This window comes from Carcharhinus amblyrhynchos, chromosome 28, assembly GCF_965287045.1.
Source record: "Carcharhinus amblyrhynchos chromosome 28, sCarAmb.v2.hapA, whole genome shotgun sequence".
Classification (NCBI taxonomy): Eukaryota; Metazoa; Chordata; class Chondrichthyes; order Carcharhiniformes; family Carcharhinidae; genus Carcharhinus; species Carcharhinus amblyrhynchos.
In genome coordinates this window covers 8,994,321-9,016,699 of record NC_137351.1, presented here as the reverse complement: position 1 = coordinate 9,016,699, position 22,379 = coordinate 8,994,321, and the positions used below count along the sequence as shown (strand labels likewise).

The window sequence follows — 22,379 nt, the reverse complement described above, 5'->3', positions numbered from 1 at the left end:
AAGATTTACCAGGCTGATTCTTGGGATGGAAGGTCTGTCATATGAGGAGTGGTTAGGATTATATTCATTGGAGTTTAGAAGGGTGAGAGGGATCTCATAGAAATTTACAGAATTTTAACAGGATTAGACAGGGTAGATTCAGGAAGAATGTTCCCAATAATGGGTGGAGTTCAGAACTAGGGGTTATAGTTTGAGGATAAGGTGTACAAGGAACCATAATCACTCCACCCCTAAGTAGTTTGTGCAACTGGCACAATTTGCTAACAAGTTAAAAATAGGGAACACCAGGGAGTGGTGAACAATCAGCCTTTAATTAATTGTGTGACAGGATGGGGAGAGGTTCCAACACAGGGAAATAAATGAGAATAAGGTCACAGCTCAAACCTAGTTGACATCATCAGGAACACAGATTGATGATTGTCCATTTAAAACTGTTTATGATGATCTCAATGAAGACCAGCCTATTATATAAAAATTCATTTGAGAATACATCATTTCCTCACTCTATAATACACTGAATTTACGGAGCACTGACACCCTGTGGCTGCTTTGAAGCAGGGTCAATCAAATAATCAGAGGCATGTCGGTCCTCACATCAGAAACACAATATCGCTGACAATTTAACATCTTTCTTGTAGAATAGAGTCTATATAATGCAGAAGGAAGCCATTCAGCCCATTGAGTCTGCACTGACTCTCTAACAGAGCATTTTACCCAGGGCCATCCCCCTGTCCAATCTCCATGATCTCACACATTTACCCTGCTAATCCCATAATTTACACATTTTAGGACATTAAGGGGCAATTTAGCACAGCCAATCCACCTAACCAGCACACCTTTGGACTGTGGGAGGAAACTGGAGCTCCCACGCAGACACGGGGAGAATGTGCAAACTCTACACAAAGACAGTCACCCAAGGTCAGAATCGAATTCAGGTCTCTGGTGCCATGAGGCAGCAGTGCTAACCATGTGTCACTGTACACTTGAGCTATTTCATTTTCTACCTGCTGAAGCTTGCATGTAAACTGGCAATTGAAGAGGGAGAAGCAGTAACAACCACAATAAAAGGGGCAGGGCATTCTCACTTACCAGGAGTGACAGTCTGCAGGGTATTCCGGTCTATCCTCTGTGTACTGGTTAAATGATGTTGACTGGAGCCAGAGAACACCAGGTAGTGGGTTACGTCCTCCTCGACTGTATTCTCACCATCCAAACGCACAGAGAGAACAGACTCCCCCTTCAGAAAGAAGAGACAAGGTTTCATTACAAACCAAATTGAAAACTAAATGGAATTCATTAACCAAGTTGGTTTGTGATCAGCAGGTGGATGCAGGCAGCTGAGTGGTTTTTCACCAATGTAACTATTTTCCTAGCTTTCTCAAGGAGGAATTGACTCCATCAACTAAGTTTAAAACACAATGGGTTGAATTTTACTGGTCTGTCCACCGCCAGGAATGGAGCAGGTGAAGGGCGGAGCACGGAAAGGGCAGAGAATCTGTAGAATCCCTATAGTACAGGAGGAGGCCACTTAGCCCATCGAGTTTGTACCGACCACAATCCCACCCAGATCCTATTCCTGCAACCCCAAGCATTTACCCTGCTAATCCCCCCTGACACTAGGGTGTATTTAGCATGGCCAATCAGCCTAGCCTGCACATCTTTGGACCGTGAGAGGAAACCCATGCAGACACGGGGAGAACGTGCAAACTCAGAGTCCACAGAATCATAGAAACGCTATAGTGCAGAAAGAGGCCATTTGGCCCATCAAGTCTGCACCGACCACAATCCTCCCCAGGCCCTACCCCCATATCCCTACATATTTACCCACTAATCCCTCTAACTTACACATCTCAGGACACTAAGGGGCAATTTTAGCATGGCCAATCAACCTAACCCACACATCTTTGGATTATTTAATGTAACTCCACACAGATAGTGACCCGAAGCCAGAACTGAATCTGGAACTCTGGCGCTGTGAAGCAGCAGTGCTAACCACTATCATCTCTCTGTTGACTTTGGGTGAGATTTTCCGGTTTTGGGGCGAGCAAAGCCGGAAAATCCTGCCCAATGAAATACTATATTTTACTGAAGCCTCTCCTTCAAACCTTTTACTTTTTCTATATCAAATCTCTGAAACTAGCCTCTAAAACCTGTAAGATAAGCAAGTTTGTGTAAAGAAGATTAGAACATCACTTTGGTTAACCTGATCCTGGCTGGGGTTTCAACTGAAACCACCTAAATACACATATCCAGAATAATTTTAGCACTCAGCATGTTTGCCACTATTTCAAACCTGAATCCCTGTTAACCAGAACTGTACAATGGGTTCTTACCTGATCACAACCTGAACTCAGAGCCATTCCAATGCCAGCAATGCAAAGGACAGAAATCAACAGGTTTCCGTATCCTTACGGATTTTTGCACCTTGAGAACCAAGGTTTCTACTGCACTTGGTAAGACATTTATCTGCAACTTCCCAGAAGCTCCAGCTAAGGCCTCATTGTATACATATTGGTTGCTCTCCTGACATGTACCTGACCCAAATAACTACTGTATATGTATGAGCAGATAGTGCCTGGTGGCAGATCATTCAATAGTGGTCTTTTCTAAGTTTCTATAAGGACTGAGATGAGGAGAAATTTCTTCATCCAGAGGGCAGTGAATGTTGGGATTCACTCCCATAGAATGTAGTTGAGGCCAAGACGTTGTGTGATTTCAAGAAGAAATTAGATGTAGCTCTTGGGGCTGAAGGGATGGCGAGATATGAGAGGGGCAAGGCGGGATCAGGATACTGAACGTGATGATCAGCCACCATCAAAATGAATGGCGATGGAGGCTTGAAGGGCCAAATGGCCGAGTCCTATTGCTAGTTTCTATGTTTCTAACTACAGTGGCTGAAACCATCCATAGCAAACATCAATACATTATACTAGCGTTAGTGAGTGGCAGCATTCTCAGCATCAAGACAGAACATATTTGGCTCAAGTGCGTGAATGTCTTGAGCACATAATCCAGGATAATTCTCCTGTACCTTACTGAGTGCGTCCTGTACTGTCAGAGGCAGCAGTGGATTTACAATGAAAGACACCGTGTCTATAGCAGGGGACGCCCAGATGACAGGGGTGACCGGAATAAAGTTGAATAAGCCACACACAAACACCAAGGGCAAAGTGTAAGTGGGTGAAAGGGAAACATGGAATAAAACACTGTGGAAGTAGTTGCCCAGGGTAGGGCTGAGCAGGTATTACCTGGGGGGTTGGTGCTTCTTTTGCACTACGGGAGCCAACACTAATGCCCTGTTAAGGATGCTCCTTTATTACTTGCCTGCGGATACTGGGTCCACACCTTAATGTGACTCATCCTTTCTTTGGAAATGTTGGTGGTCAGAGAAAGCTGGATGCTAGCCAGGCAGATTGTGCAGTGCACAACATCATTAATGAAACAAATGACTGCAACATGCATTGTTTGGAATCAGTGCTAATGCGGCACAGACATTCACTGAGATGGGTAGGAATACGCTACAGGGAAGGCTAAACCAGCAAAGTTGAAGAAGTGGACAAAGAGAGCTGATTTGCTGCCGCTTTCTGTGCGCTATTGTTGAAACTCTGCTCATTGCTAATATTACTCTCCATCTGAATGGACCTTTTCCTTTTCACAGAGGCCTGGAACACACACGGGCCTCAATAAAATCCCTGGAAATAGCACCAAGAATGCTTAATTTCTCACTCGCAAACTAATAATACAAAGGCTTAAATATGCTGGTCTGGAACCTCAAGATACTTTGGGTTTGATGGATCATCAGTGAGACATACTGAATGGTACAGCCATCCAGACCATAACATCTGCTTTCTCCACACCAAAAAAAAATTGCATTTTTGAATATTAAAGCCAAGTGTTGCTTTCATTTTGACTCTTGCCGATATCCATTGCATTTTAAAAGGAATTGACACATTTAAAAGGCGACTTTTTAGATTGTTGCTTAATCAGATTGTGGTTTTCTCTGATTCTTTACTTTTGCATTTGTGAAAATGAGTGATGGCTCACATGCAGATTATATAAACTTTAAAAGTTACATTCAAATGTGACAAGTTGAGTACTCATCTGATGAATGAGCAGTGCTCCAAAAGCTTGTGATTCCAAATAAACCTGTTGGACTTTAAACTGGTGTTGAGAGACTTCTTACTGTGCCCATCCCAGTCCAATGCTGGCATCTCCACATCATTGTTAAGTTATGTCATGCGTCAATGTATTTGACAATGTTTTTATAACACAATTGGCAAAACTGAAAGCCTGGTTATATTTTGAGGGCAATGGGAGCAGTGTACATTTGTAAAAGGAGTTTGACATGTTGTGGGTGAGAGAGCAGTGGGAATGATATCTCTTTAAAACAAGCTGGATTTATCAGTTTGAATCCTCCTGTCCGCCTAATATCACAAGGCAAGCCTTTCAGTTCTCAGCTCAGTGAAATGGTAGATGGCGTAATCTTTTCTATTCATTCATGGGACATGGGCGTCGCTGGCTGGCCAGCATTTATTGTCCATCCTTAGTTGCCCTTGCAGGGAAGTTGAGAGTCAACCATACTGCCGTGGCTCTGGAGTCATATGTTGGCCAGACCAGGTGAGGACGGCAGATTTCCTTCCCTAAAGGAAATTAATGAAACAGATGGGTTCTTCTGACAATCGACAATGGTTTCACGGTCACCAGTAGATTTTTTATTCCAGATTTTTTATTCCAGATTTATTTATTGAAATCAAATTCAACCATATGCCATGACAGATTTGAATCTAGATCCCCAGAACATTAGCTGAGTTTCTGAATTAATAGTCCAGCTATAATATCACTAAGTCACCGCCTTTTAAGTATCATTTCTCGTCTTTCAGTCTCCGCAATGGTCTGACGGTACTGGACTCACAATATTTACCATCTTGCATTCAGACAAGTAGTAAGGTTGGATTTCAACAAGTATTCAACTCGGCATTTTTTTTATAAGCAAAGATAAACAATCAATTTGTGTATTTTCTTGGATTCAGCCTTCTGGTCCTAGGGGTTTGGGAGCCTTGGATGGCTGGAGGGGTGGGTGGCATTGGTCAGGAGTGCTGTGTTTCTGAATTATCAAACCAAGGTCCTGCCTGCCTCCTTAGGTGGCTTTCGTGAAGAGTAGGATATAGATCTCCAGGGCACTGGAGATCTAATGTCAATAAAACAGCCACGGGTGCAAAGGTTTGTGTAACTTGGCTACATGTGTTTCCTGCATTACCAGTGTCTACGCTTCAAAAATCTCCGCTGGCAATAATGAGAGTTTGGGCACGCCATTATCATGAAAGATACTAAATACAAGTTTGTTACTTTTTAAATTTTCTTTTACATAGACTACTGTGATTTCAGTGATCAGAGGTGGGAACCATGAAGGATTTTCCCTTCCCTCGTCTACGATGCTGAAATCAGTTGTAGTGCCCCTTATGTCACCCAGGCCAGAAAGAGGTCTGTCGTCTTATTGATCCATTGAATTCAGCACATGGCTCCAGTCAAGGGAGCACACCTGAGCCATTACTAAAAGGGCACTCTTTAGCAAAAGTGCTGAAAAGATTTTTTGAGATAGTTGGAGAAGCTGGGGCTATGCTCCTTAGAGAAGTTGCAAGGAAATAGTTCTACTGATGGAAGGGTTGCAAGCCAGAGGATACCAATTTAAGGGAAATAGCAAAAGATCCAAAAGGTAACAGAAAAAAAACATTTTTGCACAGCGAGTGGTTAGAATCCGGAATGCAATGTCCAAGTGTGTGCTGGAGACACAGTCAATCATGATTTTCTCAAGGGAATTGGCCAAGAGCTGTAGAGAAAAAATTGCAGGACTACATGGGAAGAGGAGGATAGTGGGATCAGCTGGTTTGCTCTTGCAGAGAGTTGGCAAGGCAATGACAGGCTGAATGGCCTCTTCTACGCTGCAATCATTCCATGATTCTATTTGTATGAAAAGATATGAATGTAATGATGCTCAGATTGGAAAGGGAATGTCCTTTATCCAGTTCAACATTCTCAAGCCCCATCACCAGGTCAGATAATTAAATTCTCTTGATATTGCCAGAGGTATTTATTGACTGTGCATTCTGCACGGATTCCAACTAAAATTCTACCCCATTTATAGACCATAGTTTACAGACTATCCATTATAGCTCGTCACTCTAAAGCTTATCAATGGTTTGGTTTACTTATATTAATCAAGTTTCCATTTCACAAATGAAATCACCAGAGATATGTCAGGCCCCCAAGTATACCTCCTGACATTCTCATCATTAACCAGAAGCTTAGAACTAACTGGATGCCAGCTGCCCCAATAGCTCCATCAGTATAGTCAACATGCAACCATATCAGGCTGACCACATTCAATTCCCCATCTGTAACTCAGTTAACAGATCCAAGACTGGGGAGAAGGATATCACAGCTGGCATCAACATTCCTGAGCTGGGGAGTGAGATGAAAGGCGTCAAATCGAGTCAGCCACACTAGGAAGAGCAGACTGCATTTAAGCGAGACTCAGCAGTAATGCCTCTTGTAGTTGGACAGCCTGCGAGTAGGTGTTGTCTGGGGCCCTGCTGGAGAATGGTTATTTATTAGGTCCAGGAGTTTATGGAACCAAAGGCTCACAGCTTTCAGCACTAGGGGGAGAAATTTAAAAAGGGAAAGAAAACACTTGACAGAAGTGAATCTCATATGACCGACAGTGTATTTTGGCAGTGACACATATCAGGGAGTGCTTGACTTAAGCCAGGACACAATTTGACATTTAATATCGCTATGGAGGAAAGCTGTTGAGACACAGCAGGGTAGGTATTCAAGTAGTTTACTATGATTGGCCACACTATACATTTAACCTTCAAAATTTATCAAAGAATGACAGAAGAAGTTAAAAAGGCCTATCCTTTCATTCGGTTCAAGGCTGAATGTTTTTCTAACGCTTCCTCAGAATTCAATCCTCTGACAACAAGGCCCAGCTTCATGACCCTCTCTGCCTGATTTCTAAAGCTTGGAGCTTATGGCCGTGGGAATAACTTAGCATTTGAGCAGACGGCGGTGAATTCCACAGAGCAACGGGACCATAGATGGCACTGCTGCCATTTCTGATGGACATGTGCACACCCCATGCGGGCCAGGACCACATTGCAAATCAAACGGAAAGAAAATTGGGGGGCTTAATTTAATAAAATAAATTAAATTTATTCAATGATACTTTGGAGTTATTTTGGTGCAAGTTATGTCACTGTAACGTTTCATTTCCTCCTTAAAGCAACCATTCTTTGACAAAACAGAACCACTGTGGTTGCACTTTGGCTGCCATTCAAATGTTTCTCAACTCTCCAAAATTATTTTGAAACGTTCTCTTAATTTCACTCCTTTCGCCTCTTCACCTTAGCCCAAAGATGGTCACTGGAGAACAGCGCACATGCGGGTTTCCAAATGAGGTTTGGCAGCAATTTCCTCAACTGCCCATTCACACTCTGCCCAGATTGACCCCTGCAGACTAACTGAAATTACTCCACAAGGAGGCACTGTACAAGCTCTGGAAACGACGCAGAGAAAGAAGATGGGTTAGAATTTAAAGGGACATTTGGGAATGGGTTGGGAGATGGACAGAACTGGGGAATGGGAAGGAAAGGGGTGGGGGAGAGGGGAGGATTTAGAAGGTAGCCCCGTTGCCAAACAGTTAACTGTCTAATGGGCACAGAGTTCTTTTCATTTGTTCATGGAGCATGGGCATCACTGGCTGGCCAGCATTTATTGTCTATCCCCAGTTGTCCTTTGAGGGCAGTTCAGTGTCAACCACATTACTGTTGCTCTGGAATCATATATAGATCAGACCGGGTAAAGGCAGCAGATTTCCTTCCCTAAAGGACATTAACGAATGTGATAGGATTTTCCAACAATTGACAATGGTGTCGTGGTCATCAGTAGATTTTTAATTCCAGATAGTTTTTTTACTGAATTCAAATTTCACCACCTGCTGTGGCAGGATTCAAAACCCAGATTCCCAGCGCATTAGCTGAGTTTCTGGATCAATAGTCTAATGATAATACCACTAAGCCATCACCTCCCCATCTCCCCAGAATTGCATCAGGGAGGGGACCCAGAAGCAGCTGAGGCAGATGTTTCCCTGAGCTTTCCCACCTACCCTATCCGCCTCAAAAATTAACAGATGAAAAGGAACATAGTAAACTCACACCACAAACTAAGGACATAAGAAATAGGAGGAGTGGCCATACTGGGGCCTGCTGAGCCAGACAATAATATCAAGGCCGATCTTTTACTCCAACTCCACTTTCCTGCCTATTTCCCCCCGAGTGTCCAACTATCTACCGATCTTAGATTTGGACAAACCCAATCACTGAGCACCCACAGCCCTGCAATATTTCTAACTTTGTAAAACCTTTGAGTGAAGAAATTTCTCTTTATCTCTGTTCAAAATTAGCCAACCTTTCATTGCAACACTGTGGCCTGTAGTTCTTGATTCTCACCTGGTGAAAAACAAATCTCCCAATTTGCACATGGAAATACTCAGCACAAATTCAAGGCACGATTGCGGGACTAGAAGCTGTAAGTACAAGCTAGTAAAAGATAGGATTCAGGTCTGATGTCAGGATTCATTACCCTAAGCAGGAGCCCATCCAATATATTTGAAGTGAGAACTCAGGAAGGATTAATTCAAAAGAATGTTAAGGCAGTGATGGAGCGGCTGTACGTTTCTAGGGAAGTACGGGCTAAATAACTTCCCACATACAACACTACACTATTTAATGGCAAGGCACGCCACAGAGTCAAGGAGCTACTTCCACCTCTAACAATGAAACAGAAGCTATTAAACACAAATTCAAGTATAGATCCTGAAGAATTTGAAGGGGGATCAAGAATTCAGACAAATATAATAGAAACGTTCGCTTAAAACTTGGGAAAGGCACTGTGACCAAACATCACGACAAATTTACTGCATCATACAATGCAAATCACCTGAATAACTCCCCAGACAAAAAGGCATTTTGTATCTGTGAAGGATCCTCAATTTTAGAGCTATTGAGGTGAGAGTTATAACTATCAAAAATGATGCACTTTACAATTTTCGGCATCTCATTTAAGTTATTAGCTTTGCTTTCACCAAGTCAGTCCATCAACTTGCTCAACAGTATCAATGCTGGGTTGTTGAGTAATCAGCACGGGTGGAGTTTCTGTTTGGCTAAAATACCACACCATTTACCAAGAACTAAAGTGTTCCTGTCTTATCAATTTTGTGGCGAGTGAGCCAGGCAGTAGACATTAACAAATCGGACTTCAAGCCTTCATTGGAGACCTTAGTAGCTCAGGGGTGTAAGTTACCTGGCAGGGCAAAGTCAATGATGAGGCTGGCCCATTGCACTGGGGGTGTGCTGACACCTGCAATCGTGATTTCCCTGAGCTGGGGTAGAGTAAAAGATCAGGGTAGCTAATGAGGTAAAATCAAGGTTTTACCTGATACAATTTTTCAGAGCCATCTCGGCCTTTGGGTTAAGGTGAAGCATCAGATCAAGCCCAGGAGGGAGTGCAATGCCTTATCTTGTCAGCTTGGATCTGGGTCATCCCTTTTGCGGGAACCACGAGGCTTCACTAAATTAGCTTTCTGATTAGAAATCAAGTACTAAGAGGTACCAACACAGCAAGCATCTATTCTCTGAATGATGGGTAGCAGGCAAGCTCAGTGAAAGATTTTTATTTCAAGTCTCCATCACAAGGTCTTTCTTCCAGGAGAAAGCAAAATGGTCCAGGTGCAATTGGAAATACACAATACACATCTCACAGCAGCTAAGTCATTGCTAATCAATTGACAGAAGCCAAAGCCTAGGGATCTCCAAGTATGCAGAGGGATACTGCTAGAAATGTATGCAGCTTTTCTGATCATTGCACAAGTAATCTCTGCTAGTTTGTCCAACCAATACAATCATGCACTGGGTTGAAGGACTCGTCACATGGGAATTATTCTAGCCACCAGTAATAAGGCCAGTTAATGCAGCAGACTGTTGGTCAATTGTCAACAGCACATTGTTGAGTATTGTGGACCTGCCATTGCGGTTTCACTGGATTCTAACCTTCCCTCCCTCAGCATATCACCTGGGATATCAACTCAATTCTACCCTCCTTCTTCGAGAAGAAAAAAATCATGGAGGTGACCAATATCAACCACCCCCCAGGGCTGGAATGGCATAAGGTCCATGCAGAGAAAAAGCTCCTCTATCCTACCCTCTAAAACATAATCATAGTGCCAAAAGACCACTATTATGGTCAAATACTTCTCTATTTCCCACACCAAGATTCACTGGTGGTTGAATCACATTGGACCATGGCAGCAGGAGCAGAATTAATATAATAAGTTGGTTTGGGAGCACACGAGGGAGTTGGGAAGGAGAAACATATTACTGTAATCCCTTGCCTCCCCCAGTGGTGGCACATGATTTAGTAGCTAGCGCAGACTTTTATCACATCAGGTAAGGTTTGGCACCGTTCACCTGTCTCATTTCCACCATCTGTCCGTACCAGATGGAGAAAGAGCCTACAGCATCCACCTGCACACGCGACCGATAAGCACTGCAGGGTGCACAAGGTGGTAATTGACATGCACAATCACAATATGATTTAATTATTTGTGCAATGCTCCTGCATTCTCTGCAGTTTTTATTGCTTATTTTATATTTTGAGGCCCTTAACAGTTTTTTTTTGTGTGGTGACCTCAAGGAAACTCGGCATTATCCCGACAGACATTCATAAAAGCCCCAAAAGTGAAACATTTATTTCCCTTCTTGCCCACTTGCAGTGCACGTCTACAATGGGCAAAAGGGAAAATACAATATCTGTTCACAGGCTGCTGTAAATGCCATGCCAGAGCCAATCTCTCAAAAGCTCATGAAATTAAACGTATGATGACTTTCCCTTAGTTTTCCCAGTCTGTCATTTCCGAGAATCCAGGAGGCGGCCGTTTGGCCCATTGAGTCTGCACCGCCTCTCTAACAGAGCATCACACCCAGGCTAAAACACCTTCCTACTCCCAAATCCCATGCATTTACCCTACTAATTTCAGAGCATCCAACTTCTGCAAGCTTCTTCCATGTGGGCTAACCAGACAAATGAGGGTTAATTTTCCCTTTATTCTAGAACTCCAAACCTCCCAAAACATTGAATGCATTCAAGAGGTGGCTAGATATAGCATTTGGGGTGAACAGAATCAAAAGTTTTGGGGAGAAAGCAGGATTAGACTACTGAGTTGGACATATCAGCCATGATCATGATGAATGGCAAAGCAGGCTCGAAAGGCCACACGGCCTCTTCTTGTTCCCATCAGCAATGCTTCTGAACAACCACCACCCCCCACACACACACAACCTACACAGCATGGGACACTAAGGGGCAATTTAGCAATTTGGGGGGGGCTTACTCTTTAGTTAGTAGTAAAGCTAAACCCAATAACTCAAATAGGAAAATGTCGATATACATTCACATCCAGCCTGTGGTACAAAAAACATTTAAATGGTGATGCTACAAAGCTGTATGTAGACACTTTAGAAAGTGAAAAGTCAAAAAAAGGAAAATTATCCAATGTGTCCCTTAAAAGTAGAAAGCCACAGAAAATTAGTTCCAGTTTCTTCCTGGGTGAAACCATGAAAACCTCAATTAAAACTTGTGAAACCAACCCACAGCATCCAACTTCTAACTCCTTTCAAGCAGGTTAACCAGACAAAAAAGGGTTAATTTTTCTCTTGTTCCAGAGCTCCAAACCTTCCACAGCATTAACATCCAAGGGTCATTTAACTGGGTGATGTGAAGCTTCATGAGTCACATATAAAACATTTAATCTCTGCTTCCATTAATTTGCATAAATCTCAAGCTGCTGATAAAGAGAACCTGGCATGTCCATTTCAGATTTAACCACTCATGAACCAAAAAGAAATAAGAATTACTATTCCAAACATTCAAAGCCACCAAACTTGTACAAAAGGAATCAGGGAGTGGAAATTATAAGCACACATGGAGCTTAGTTACATCAGCTTCATGGACTGTCTTGCCAGGACCAACACCCTAATCAGAAATGTTGCCTCACAGCGCCAGGGACCCGGGATCAGTTCTGGCCTCAGGTCACTGTTGGTGTGGAGTTTGCACATTCTCCCCATGTCTGCATGGTTTTTCTCCAGGTGCTCCGGTTTCCTCTCACAGTCCAAAAGGTATGCGGGTTAGATTGATTGGCCATGCTAAATTGCCCCTTAGTATCAGGGGAATTAGTATAATAAGTATGTGAGGTTACAGGGCCTGGTTGGTGCAGACTCAAATGAGCTGAATGGCCTCCTTCTGCACAATGGATTCTATGACTCAAACAAATTAGAATAACCTACAGAGGCTATGCTGACCTCTTAGTTGTTTTTACTGCTGTTCAATATTTTATAAATAGAAAACACCAATAAAATCCAGATATTATAACTTCTGATAGGTAGCTAAAGGACCTCCCAAAAGGAAGGGATACAGTCACTGATAATGCAGTTGATGCTTACAACATTTTGAAAATGCACTGCTTCCACTGCCTCAGCTTTCGACTAATAAAACCTAACTATGTAACGAGCAACAGAAGAGAAACCATTTTCATTTTTTTGTGAAGTATCTAAGCGCCCTTAATCCCTCTTCTGAAGAGCAGCAAAGAGTCCTCTCCCAGTGTCCAAGCCAACAGTTACCAGAAGAGAGGGATTGTGCAGAGCGCTACATGGTTACCTTAATGGCCAGAGTACAACAGCAAAATTTATTCCTTTTGTCAACAGTTATACCATCCTTAACTAGACTAAGCAATCCAAAAATAAAGCCTCTCAGGAAACCACTGAAATATAGATTTAGATGAAGTGAAAGCACAAATGAATATCTGCTTGTCCTGAGCAAAACTCAAAAGAAGAACATTCAAAATAACCGATGGCAGCATCAATTGCAGATGTCCATGCGTTTGTCAGTTTAAAGTCTGACAACACCAGGTTTTAGTCCAAATGATTTATTTGGTGTTGTCAGACTTTTTACTGTGTTTACGCCAGTCCAACGCCGGCATACCCACATCATGACTACTTTGTCAGTTTAACCAGGGAAGGTACAACTCTGATTCACAAGCACAATGGTACCTCACTCTCTGTCTCGTGCACAATTTCCCTTCACGTTGTTACAGAATATCTCGCTGTACATCACTGCCCAACTGCAAAGCAGCTCTGCCAGTCAAGAATAATAGATAACAGACACTCAGGCGAACACAGATTTTAAATTAATAAAACCTTCAGGAAAGAAAGGCTGGAATTTATGCAGTGGTTTTTCACAATTATCAGACATCTGAAAGAACTTTACAGCCAAATAAATGTTTTCAAAGTACAGCCACTGTTGCAACGTAGGAAATATGCAGCCAACTGACGCACGGCACGATCCCACCAATAACTATGCAAAAGTGAACAGATGTTTTGTTCCAGTTTAAAATTTATTTATTAGTGTCACAACTTGGCTTAAATTAACACTGCAATGAAGTTACAGTGGAAACCCCCTAGTCACCACACTCCAGCGCCTGTTTGGGTACATTGAGGGAGAATTTAGCACGTCTTTCAGACTGTGGAAGGAAATCAAAGCACCCAGAGGAAACCCATACAGACAGGGGAAGAATGTGCAGATTCCGCAGACAGTGACCCAAGCTGGGAATTGAACCTGGGTCCCTGGTGCTGTGAGGCAGCAGTGCTAACCACTGTGCCACTCTGTGATATTGATTGAGGGACAGGTATTAGCCAGGGCACCAGGGAAAGCTTGACTATTCTTCTTTAAAATAATGCCATGGGATCTTTTATATCCACCTGGGAGGGCAGGTGATGCCTCAGTTTAATAGTTCATTCTACAGACAGGATCCCTTTAATCCCACTCTCTGCCGATACTGCATTAGAGGTGCAGCTTTTATTTTGCCCCTGGTATGGGAATTGAACCCTTATGACTTAAGAGGTAAGAGTGCTGGCAACTGAGCCACAGCTGACACTAGAAAATACCATGGCTTTAAGTATCTTATATCAATGTATTTAGTGTGGATGGAATTGGATCCATGTAAAATTAATAATTGAATTCTTGAAGAAAAAATATCAAAGCTCTTTTCCTGAAAAAAACTTTTAAGGACAGAAGGATGATTCAAACAGCATGACGCAAGTTACCCAATCCATATTTGTTGATAAACCATTTTAAGGTTGTAAGATGGATATATTGAAAATTCCATTAAGAGGGACGATTTAAGAGTTCCCAACAGACTAGCAATGATACAAGACAGCTGCTGGGTCCACTTGCATGAAATTGTGCCATATAAAGTGTCAAACATGAAGGTCATCAGCTGAGGCTCAGCAAGTGTTTTAATATTGCTTCCAAAAATACTTGCGCCATGTAGGGACTCACTGTACAATAGTGTTGCTCTTGTCATAGAACTGTTCAAGAAGTAAAGGCTTTTGCACTTCAAGTGGCAACATATGCTAAGTTTACGTGCACCCATTGAATACTGAACAGGATTTTTAAAAATGTTGAGAAACCACAATGAAGGGTTAGGAGCTCACAGAGCAGATCTCAAAGTTGAAAACAGTAAAAGGGAGAGGTGGGGTGACAGTGACTGCCCTTGATATCAAGACAACATTTGACTTATGGTATTAGGGACAGCTAGCATCATTGAAGGAAGTCAGGTCAGGGAGAAAACTCCCCACTCTGGTTGGAGGCATTGTGATTGTTGGAGGCCAATCCACATAGTGCCAGATGTAGTGTCCCAGTCCTATTCGTCTTCACTTACTTCAACACTTCATTTCTCAAATAAGATTAGAGACAGGCATGTTCACTGATGACTTCTGCCTCGAGCGCCAGCCACAACTTCTGAAGATTCTCTAACTGTGCTTACATGCAGCAAGACCGAGACAACATTCAGGAGGCTTGGGTTGATAAATGGCAAGTAATAACCATGCTACACAAATGCCAGGCAATGACCAACACCAACAAGGAAGACTCTAACCAACTTCTTTTGACCCTGAAAAGGCATAATTGTCACTGGATACCCCACCATGAACATCCTGGGCATTAGCACTGAGCACTGAATTAGCCATGTGAATACTGTGGCTACAAAAGCCATTCAGGGGCTGGGAATTCTGAGAATAACTCACCTCCTGACTCCCCAAGTCTGTTCACCATGCACAAGGCAGAAGTCATGGGACGCTGGAATACTCTCTATGTAATTGGCTCCAGCAATTCTCAAGCAGCTCAATTCCATCCTGGAGCAAACAGCCTGCTTGACCAACATCATATCCACCACATTAAACATAAATGTGGAGTTGCCAGCATTGGATTAGGGTAGGCACAATAAGTAGCCTCACAACACTAGGTTAAAGTCCAACAGGCAATGCTCTAAAAGCTTGTGCTACCAAATAAACCTCTTGGACTTTAACTTGGTGTTGAGATTACTTACAATGCAGAAGGAGGCCACTGATTGTCTGAAACAGCATCCCACCTCTGCCCTATCCCAGTAACCTCATGCATTTACCACAGTTAATGCACCTAACCTACACACATCTTTGGACAGTGGGAGGAAACAAACATGGAGGGAACATGCAAAATCCACACAGTCATGCTAGGCTGGAACCAGACCCAGGTGCCGTGTTACCCCCATTCACAAGATGTGCATAGTAACTTGCCAAGGTTTCTTCAGCAGCACCGTCTAAATCCTCAACCTTTACTATCCAGAAGGACAAGGCCCCAGATACATGGGAACATCATCAGCTACAAGTTACAATTTTGTTTTGGGATGGTGCTTCCTTCATTGGCTGGTGCAAAAACCTGGAACTCCCTTCCTATCCCTACCCTACACAATCTGGAGGAGTTCAAGAAGATGGCTCAGCATCATCTTCTCAAGAGCAATTAGGACTGGGTAATAAATACTGTTCTACATCAAGGCATTGTTGGTGACAGTAATCTTGATTTTCAAAAGCTTGAAGATAATTGTCAATTGGGAGGAAGATCAAGGGGGAAGGAGTTCCAGTTTTGAGTTCTTTGGAAGGAATATGTTATTTTAGGAGATGAATGTTGATTCATGGCATGGTGGTACAATGGTTAGTACTACTACCTCACAGCATCAGGGACCTGGGTTCGATTCTGGCCTTGGGTGACCGTATGTGGAGCTTGCACCATCTGCCAGTGTCTGTGTGGGTTTGTAAAGTAAAGTTTTGCAAAGTTTATTTATTAGTCACAAGTAAGGTGTACATTAACACTGCAATTAAGTTACTGTGAAATTCCCCTAGTCGCCATAGTCCGGCGCCTGTTAAGTGCATTGACCCAAACAAGCACATCTTTCAGAATGTGGGAGAAAACTGGAGCACCTGGAGGAAACCCACACATGCACGGGAAGAACGTATAAACTGCACACAGATGATGACCCTAGCCAGGAATTTAATCCAGGTCCCTGGCACCGTGAAGCAGCAGTGCTAACCACTGTGCTACCTCTGGACTGAGAGGAAACCAGAGCTCCAGTTTCCTCTCAATCCAAAGATGTGCAGGTTAGGTGGATTAGCCATGGTAAATGCATGTGATTAAAGGGTTAGGGTGGAGGGAATGAGTCTAGATAAGACGCTGTTTTGGAGGGCCAGTGCGGATGCAATGGGCCAAATGGCCTCTTCCTGCATTCCAGGGGTTCAATGGATTAAAGACATGAGGTATTTTAAAATTTCATTCACTTAGAATGGTTCATCAGTGATTTAGGCCTTCCACCCATACTTCTAAGTCTATTCATTATTCAGTGCATTCCTTCATCAATATAGCTCATGTTATTAGCAGTTACTCCGGATTACAGCATAATGTTTGTAGGAACATTTAAGGACCTACTTTCCCCACTGTAGCAAAGTCTCACTGTAGATGCAGAGCTGAAATCAGAACCTACAGTATGTTAGGTACAGAAACTAGCTTCCTCTGTGGCACAGGTACCTCTATTCACTGACAATGCATGACATTTTAAAATTATTCCCTGTGCTGAAGACTCCACTGGGTCACAATTTTTACCAGCCATATTAAGAGGTCGACTGACTGCCAAGGCAGACGTACCCTGTGCTTTCTCAAGATGCCTTGTCAATGGTGTATGTGACAGCAATCAATTTCTAACCGTCTCACTGGCCAAGTCTCCTCAGCTGGTATCTGTCACATGCCAACCAATTAGCACCAACAGCTGCCTGGATACCAGCAGTGTTTGCCAGATTCAGAAAGTTAAACAAATGCTGCTCCTAATGCTGTGACCGTGCCAGTTCATCTTCCTCCTCTTGCCAACTCCATCCATTTGTAGGAAACAACTGCTCCATAGTTTCCGATTTGCAAAAAAAAACAAATCGCAGGCTTGGATTTGATGCATATCCCTTCTAGAATAAGGAGGGCAAAAAAAAACTTCTAAAAGCAATGTTTGCAGTTCAACAACATCTTTGGGGCAACGTGACCCGAAAGAATCAAGCTTGCTTCCTTCTTCGGAAAAAGTGACATTGAAAACTTTCACATGACTCATCCAATAACCTGGGCGGTGGTGTTAAAAATAATAAACTGTGGACAAATCTTTTTTGCTTTTAACTCTGGCTGGCTTCAGTAAAATATGGCAAGGGATATTCTATTTTAGTCCCACCTTCTACTGCGCATGAATACTGACTGAGTCTGTGGCGAGGTGGTGGTTGGGGGCGGGGGGGGAGGTGTGGAGGCAGCGGGGGTGAAAAAGGAGGAGGAGGGAGAGGGAGTATTGTGCCCGATTACTATAGTGCTATATATATATTTCATTAAAGCAATACAAGCTGTCTGATGGTTAGCAGATCAGAGACAGAAAGAATAGCAGAAAAATGCAAAGACTTGCACAATGAGAGCCAGAAATGGCAAACAGCAGTCGACTAGGATTTGAATTTGGGCATATGGCTTAATGAAGCAATGAGCTTCATTAAAGCCAGCAATATATTTCCTCAATTTCCTTACCTTGAAACTCCAGATGTAAAAGTTTTAGGCTGTGGAACATTAGTAGCCATGTTAGCAAGCTTCTTCTCTCTTTCTGACCCCAGTGAAGGTATCCATCCTTGTTGTGGTTCAGTCAATTGATGGTGGCACTGGTGAAGGGCAGCAGGGTGGCACAGTGATTAGCACTGCACCCTCACAGCGCCAGGGACCCCGGCTTGACACCCAGCTCAGGTCACTGTCTGTGCAGAGTCCCTTTGTCTGTGTGGGTTTCGTCCAGGTGCTCTAGTTGCCTCTCAGTCCAAAAGACATGCTGGCTAGGTGCATTGCCCATGCTAAATCCTCTCAGTGTATCTGAACAGGCACTGGAGTGTGGCTAGCGAGTGTGTACTAGGGGATTTGCACAGTAACTTCATTGCAGTGCTAATGTAAGCCAACTTGTGACACTAATAAATAAACTTTAACTCTAAATTTCATGCAAGTTCTACCCTATCATTGCTTGAAGTAACAGAAGCATTTCCCACAAATGTCACTGGCAATCATCAAGAGTAGAACTCTGGCCATTTTTTCCATTCCCTACCTTTAGAAAAGGCTGATTATCATACTGCATTGCCATTACTGCTGATACCTCAAGCCTGCTTACAAACTTGGTACAGTCCCAGCTGGGTCATCTTGCTACAGAATGGGCACTGCATTGACTTACCAGGGAAAACTTTTCCTCTTTGTAGTTACATCTTGCATGGTGTTCACATTTTTATTTCAATGTGGATGTTAAATCTGAGGTGGAGATGGCAGCGTTGGACTGGGATGGGCACAGGCACTGAAGAGTGCTGCTCCCTGATCAGGAGATGAAGGAGCAGCACTCTGAAAGCTCATGATTTCAAATAAACCTGCTGGACTTTAACCTGGTGTTGTGAGACTTCTTACGATGTTAAATCGCTAAAGGAACATGAGCTTCTTCATCCAAACAAGTGTTGATATTGGACTGATATAGGTTAAACTAAAAATTGCAAAATTGCCTGCAAGTACTACTTGAAGAGAAACAACAAAAACAATTGCAACTGAAGTAATTCTGGACCTACTTCAACTAGCTCCATTATTAATCTCGTTAAAGCCAAATAAAACGTATCACTTCTCCATACAATGCTACAAAACTGAAATGTTTCTTCGACAATTCACTCAATATACCTAATGGCTGCTTTGTTTCATTGGAAGAAAATTCCCTTCACTAAGTTTTAAGTTTGTTTGTTAATAATGACTGAAATGCAAATTAAGGGAGTGCACCCATGAAAACCTATTCGACAAACATGCCTTTGAGGAGGTAATGAATCTTACAGCCATTGGGTGAATGGTTAGATGCAACATTAATAACAGAATTTTCCCAAATAGTCCGTTACTCTGCTCTATCTCCTACATAGTATCTCTCTTAGGCCCAAGCTTAAGTTGGTCAAATTCAACCAAGTAGTTTATTAGGGTCTACAGTTAGAACCACCGGGACTAAAACAGAAGTATATTAGCTGGGGCTCCAATTCCTGTTATGTTTCCAGTGCTCCTTTTGACTTTAGAGGGCACTTGCCAAGATGGAGGATTTGGCATAAGTGATATTTGTAGTTGTGTTTTTGGGATGTTGGCATCAAATTGCCCATTCCTTTTTGTCCCAACAAAATACATAAATATTGAGGGGCTTGTTAGGTCACCTCAGAGCAAAGTGAATCGATGGAGTCCAGGTTCAACCACATTAGTGTGGGACTGAAATCCCGAAGGCCAGGCACATGAACTCCAGGTTTTGGTTAGGACAATCCGACAGAATCATAAACTTGTCACAGTACAGACAAGAGGCCACTTGGCCCATCACTTCTGCACTAGCTCTCAAAGAGCAAATGGCTTAATGCCAGTTTCCTGCTTTCTCCCCATAACCCTACATCGTCTTCCTCTTCAACTGACAGTCCAATTCACTTTTGAATGCTTCAATTGAAACTGCCTCCATCACACTCTAAGGCAGTCGGTTCCAGACCTTAACCACTCGCTGAGAGAGAAAGTTTTTCTTATGTCACTTCTCCAATGCTTTCAAATCCTTCCTAAAGTGCGACACCCAGAGCTGGATATAATACTCTAGCAGAGATCAAACCAAGCAGCTGTACAAGTTTAATATAATCTCTGATTTTCTACTCCAACGCCCTATTAACCAAACCTAGTACTGTATGTCCTACCTGTCCTACCACCTTCAATAATTTATGTGAATATACAGCGAGGTCCCCCTGCTCCTGCACCTGTTTTAGGGTTTTACACTTTATTTTATATTGTCTTTCCATGTTCTTCAAACCAGAATGACTCACTTCACATTTCTCTGCATTGAGCAGTACCTACCACCTGTATGCCCCATTCCATCAATTTGCTGATGTTCTTCTGAAGTTCTACATTATCTTTCTCACAGGTCACAATGTTTCCAAGTTTTGTATTAGATGCAAATTTTGAAATTGTGTCTGTGTCCAGGTTATTAATATATATCAGGAATAGCAAGTGTCCCAACATTGACCAGTGAGAAACTCCACTGCAAGCCTTCCTCCAGCCTGGAAAACATGCATTAAGCACTACTTGCTGTTTTCTATCACTCAGCCAATTTTGTATTTGTGTTTCTACTTTCCATTTTATTCCATGTGGCAGAACTGTATCAAAATGTTTTTGCAAGTCCATATACACCACATCAATTGCATTGCCCACTTCAATCCTCTCTCCTACCTCTTCAAAAAATTCCAATAAGTTAGTTAAACACAGTTTTTCCTCAAGAAATCCATGCTTGTTTTCTATAATTAACCCGTGTTTGTCCATGTGACTATTATTAATTTTTTTCTCCAATTACTGTTTCTAGAAGTTTCTTCACCACAGACGTTAAACTGACAGGGTTTTAGTTGCTGGGCTTATATTCATCCATTTTTGAACAAGTGTAACATTTGCAATTTTCCAATCCTTGGGCACCATCTGTGAGTCCAAGACTGGAAAATAATGGATAGTGTGTCTGCAATTTCCACTCTCGCTTTCTTTTCCACAGTATTCTTGAACGTATCTCATCTGGTCCTGGTTCCTTATCAACTTTAAGTATATCCAATATCACCATATCAATTTTAAACCTTTCAAGTATCCAAATTACCTCCTTTCCCACCATAGCCTGGGTAGCATCTTCTTCCTTGGCAAAGGCAGATATAAAGTTTTCACTTAATACGTCAGCCATGAACCTGTGCCTCAATGTATAAATTCCCTTTTTTGTCTATCATTGGCTCTGTCCTCCTTTTAGTACTCTTTTGCTATTTATGTGCCTATGGAAGACTTTGGGAGACTTGTGTGTTAGCTGCCAGTCTCTTTTCACACTCCCTCTTTGCTTCTCTTATTTGCTTTTCCACTTCCCATCTTCGGGCTGGTTTGCAATTGTATGACCTCACATCGATCATAAGTATATTTTTCCTTAATTTCTACCTCTTCTGTCATACAGGGACCTCGGCATTTGTTGGCCCTACCTTGCTCTTTCAAATAAACGTAATTCTACTGTGCCTGAGCTCGCCCCATCAACAGATTCAGGACAATATTTTTTAAACTAATTCCAGCTGTTGAAACTTAAGAATGGGCGGCACAGTGGTTAGCACTGCTGCCTCACAGCACCAGGGACCCAGGTTCAATTCCCAGCTTGAGTAACTGTCTGTGTTGAGTCTGCATGTTCTCCCCAGGTCTGCGTGGGTTTCCTCCGTGCGCTCTGGTTTCATTCCACACTGCAAAGATGTGCAGGTAAATTGATTAACCATGCTAAAATTAACCCCAGTGTTGGGGTTAAGGGAATAGGGCCTGGGTGGGATTGTGGTTGGTGCAGACTTGATAAACTCAATCCCCTTTAGTGCAGAAGGAGGCTATGAACTGTCAGCAGATTCTGAGAATTATTAACCCAACAAAATCATCACTACACTACTTAACCCATGTCCCTTTAGTGGGCATCCACTACTCAACTTTGTCAAAGAATCATCTGGCTTTGAAACATCAGTCCTTTTCCCTCTTTACAGATGCCGCCAGACCTGCTGAGATTTTCCAGCATTTTCTCTTTTGGTTTCAGATTCCAGCATCCGCACGAAGGTCTACAAAATTATGAGAGGCGTAGACAGGGTGGGTAGTCAGAGACATTCCCCCCCCCAGGGTGGAAGCGTCAATTACAAAGGGGCCCAGATTCAAGGTAAGAGGGGGGAAATTTTAACAGAGATGTGCCGGAGGAGGTTTTTCATGCAGAGAGTGGCGGGTGACTGGAACAGGGTGCCAGAGGTGGTGTTGGAAGCAGGCACATTAGCAACATTTAAGAGGCATCTGATGGGCACATGAATAGGGAGGGAATAAAGCAATACGTT

The 22,379-nt window shown here is 42.7% G+C and overlaps 1 protein-coding gene across 6 annotated transcripts in view; it reads right to left on the bottom strand.

Moving 5' to 3' along the window:
• The window catches only part of LOC145359690 (A-kinase anchor protein 13-like), a 415,021-nt gene that overhangs the window by 285,344 nt on the left and 107,298 nt on the right, over positions 1-22,379 (bottom strand). For all 6 annotated transcript variants that reach the window (XM_080214440.1, XM_080214441.1, XM_080214444.1 and 3 more), the window contains exon 3: positions 1,090-1,237. In XM_080214440.1, coding sequence (XP_080070566.1) covers positions 1,090-1,237 — 148 coding nt within the window. The remainder of the gene's footprint in view (positions 1-1,089; positions 1,238-22,379) is intronic.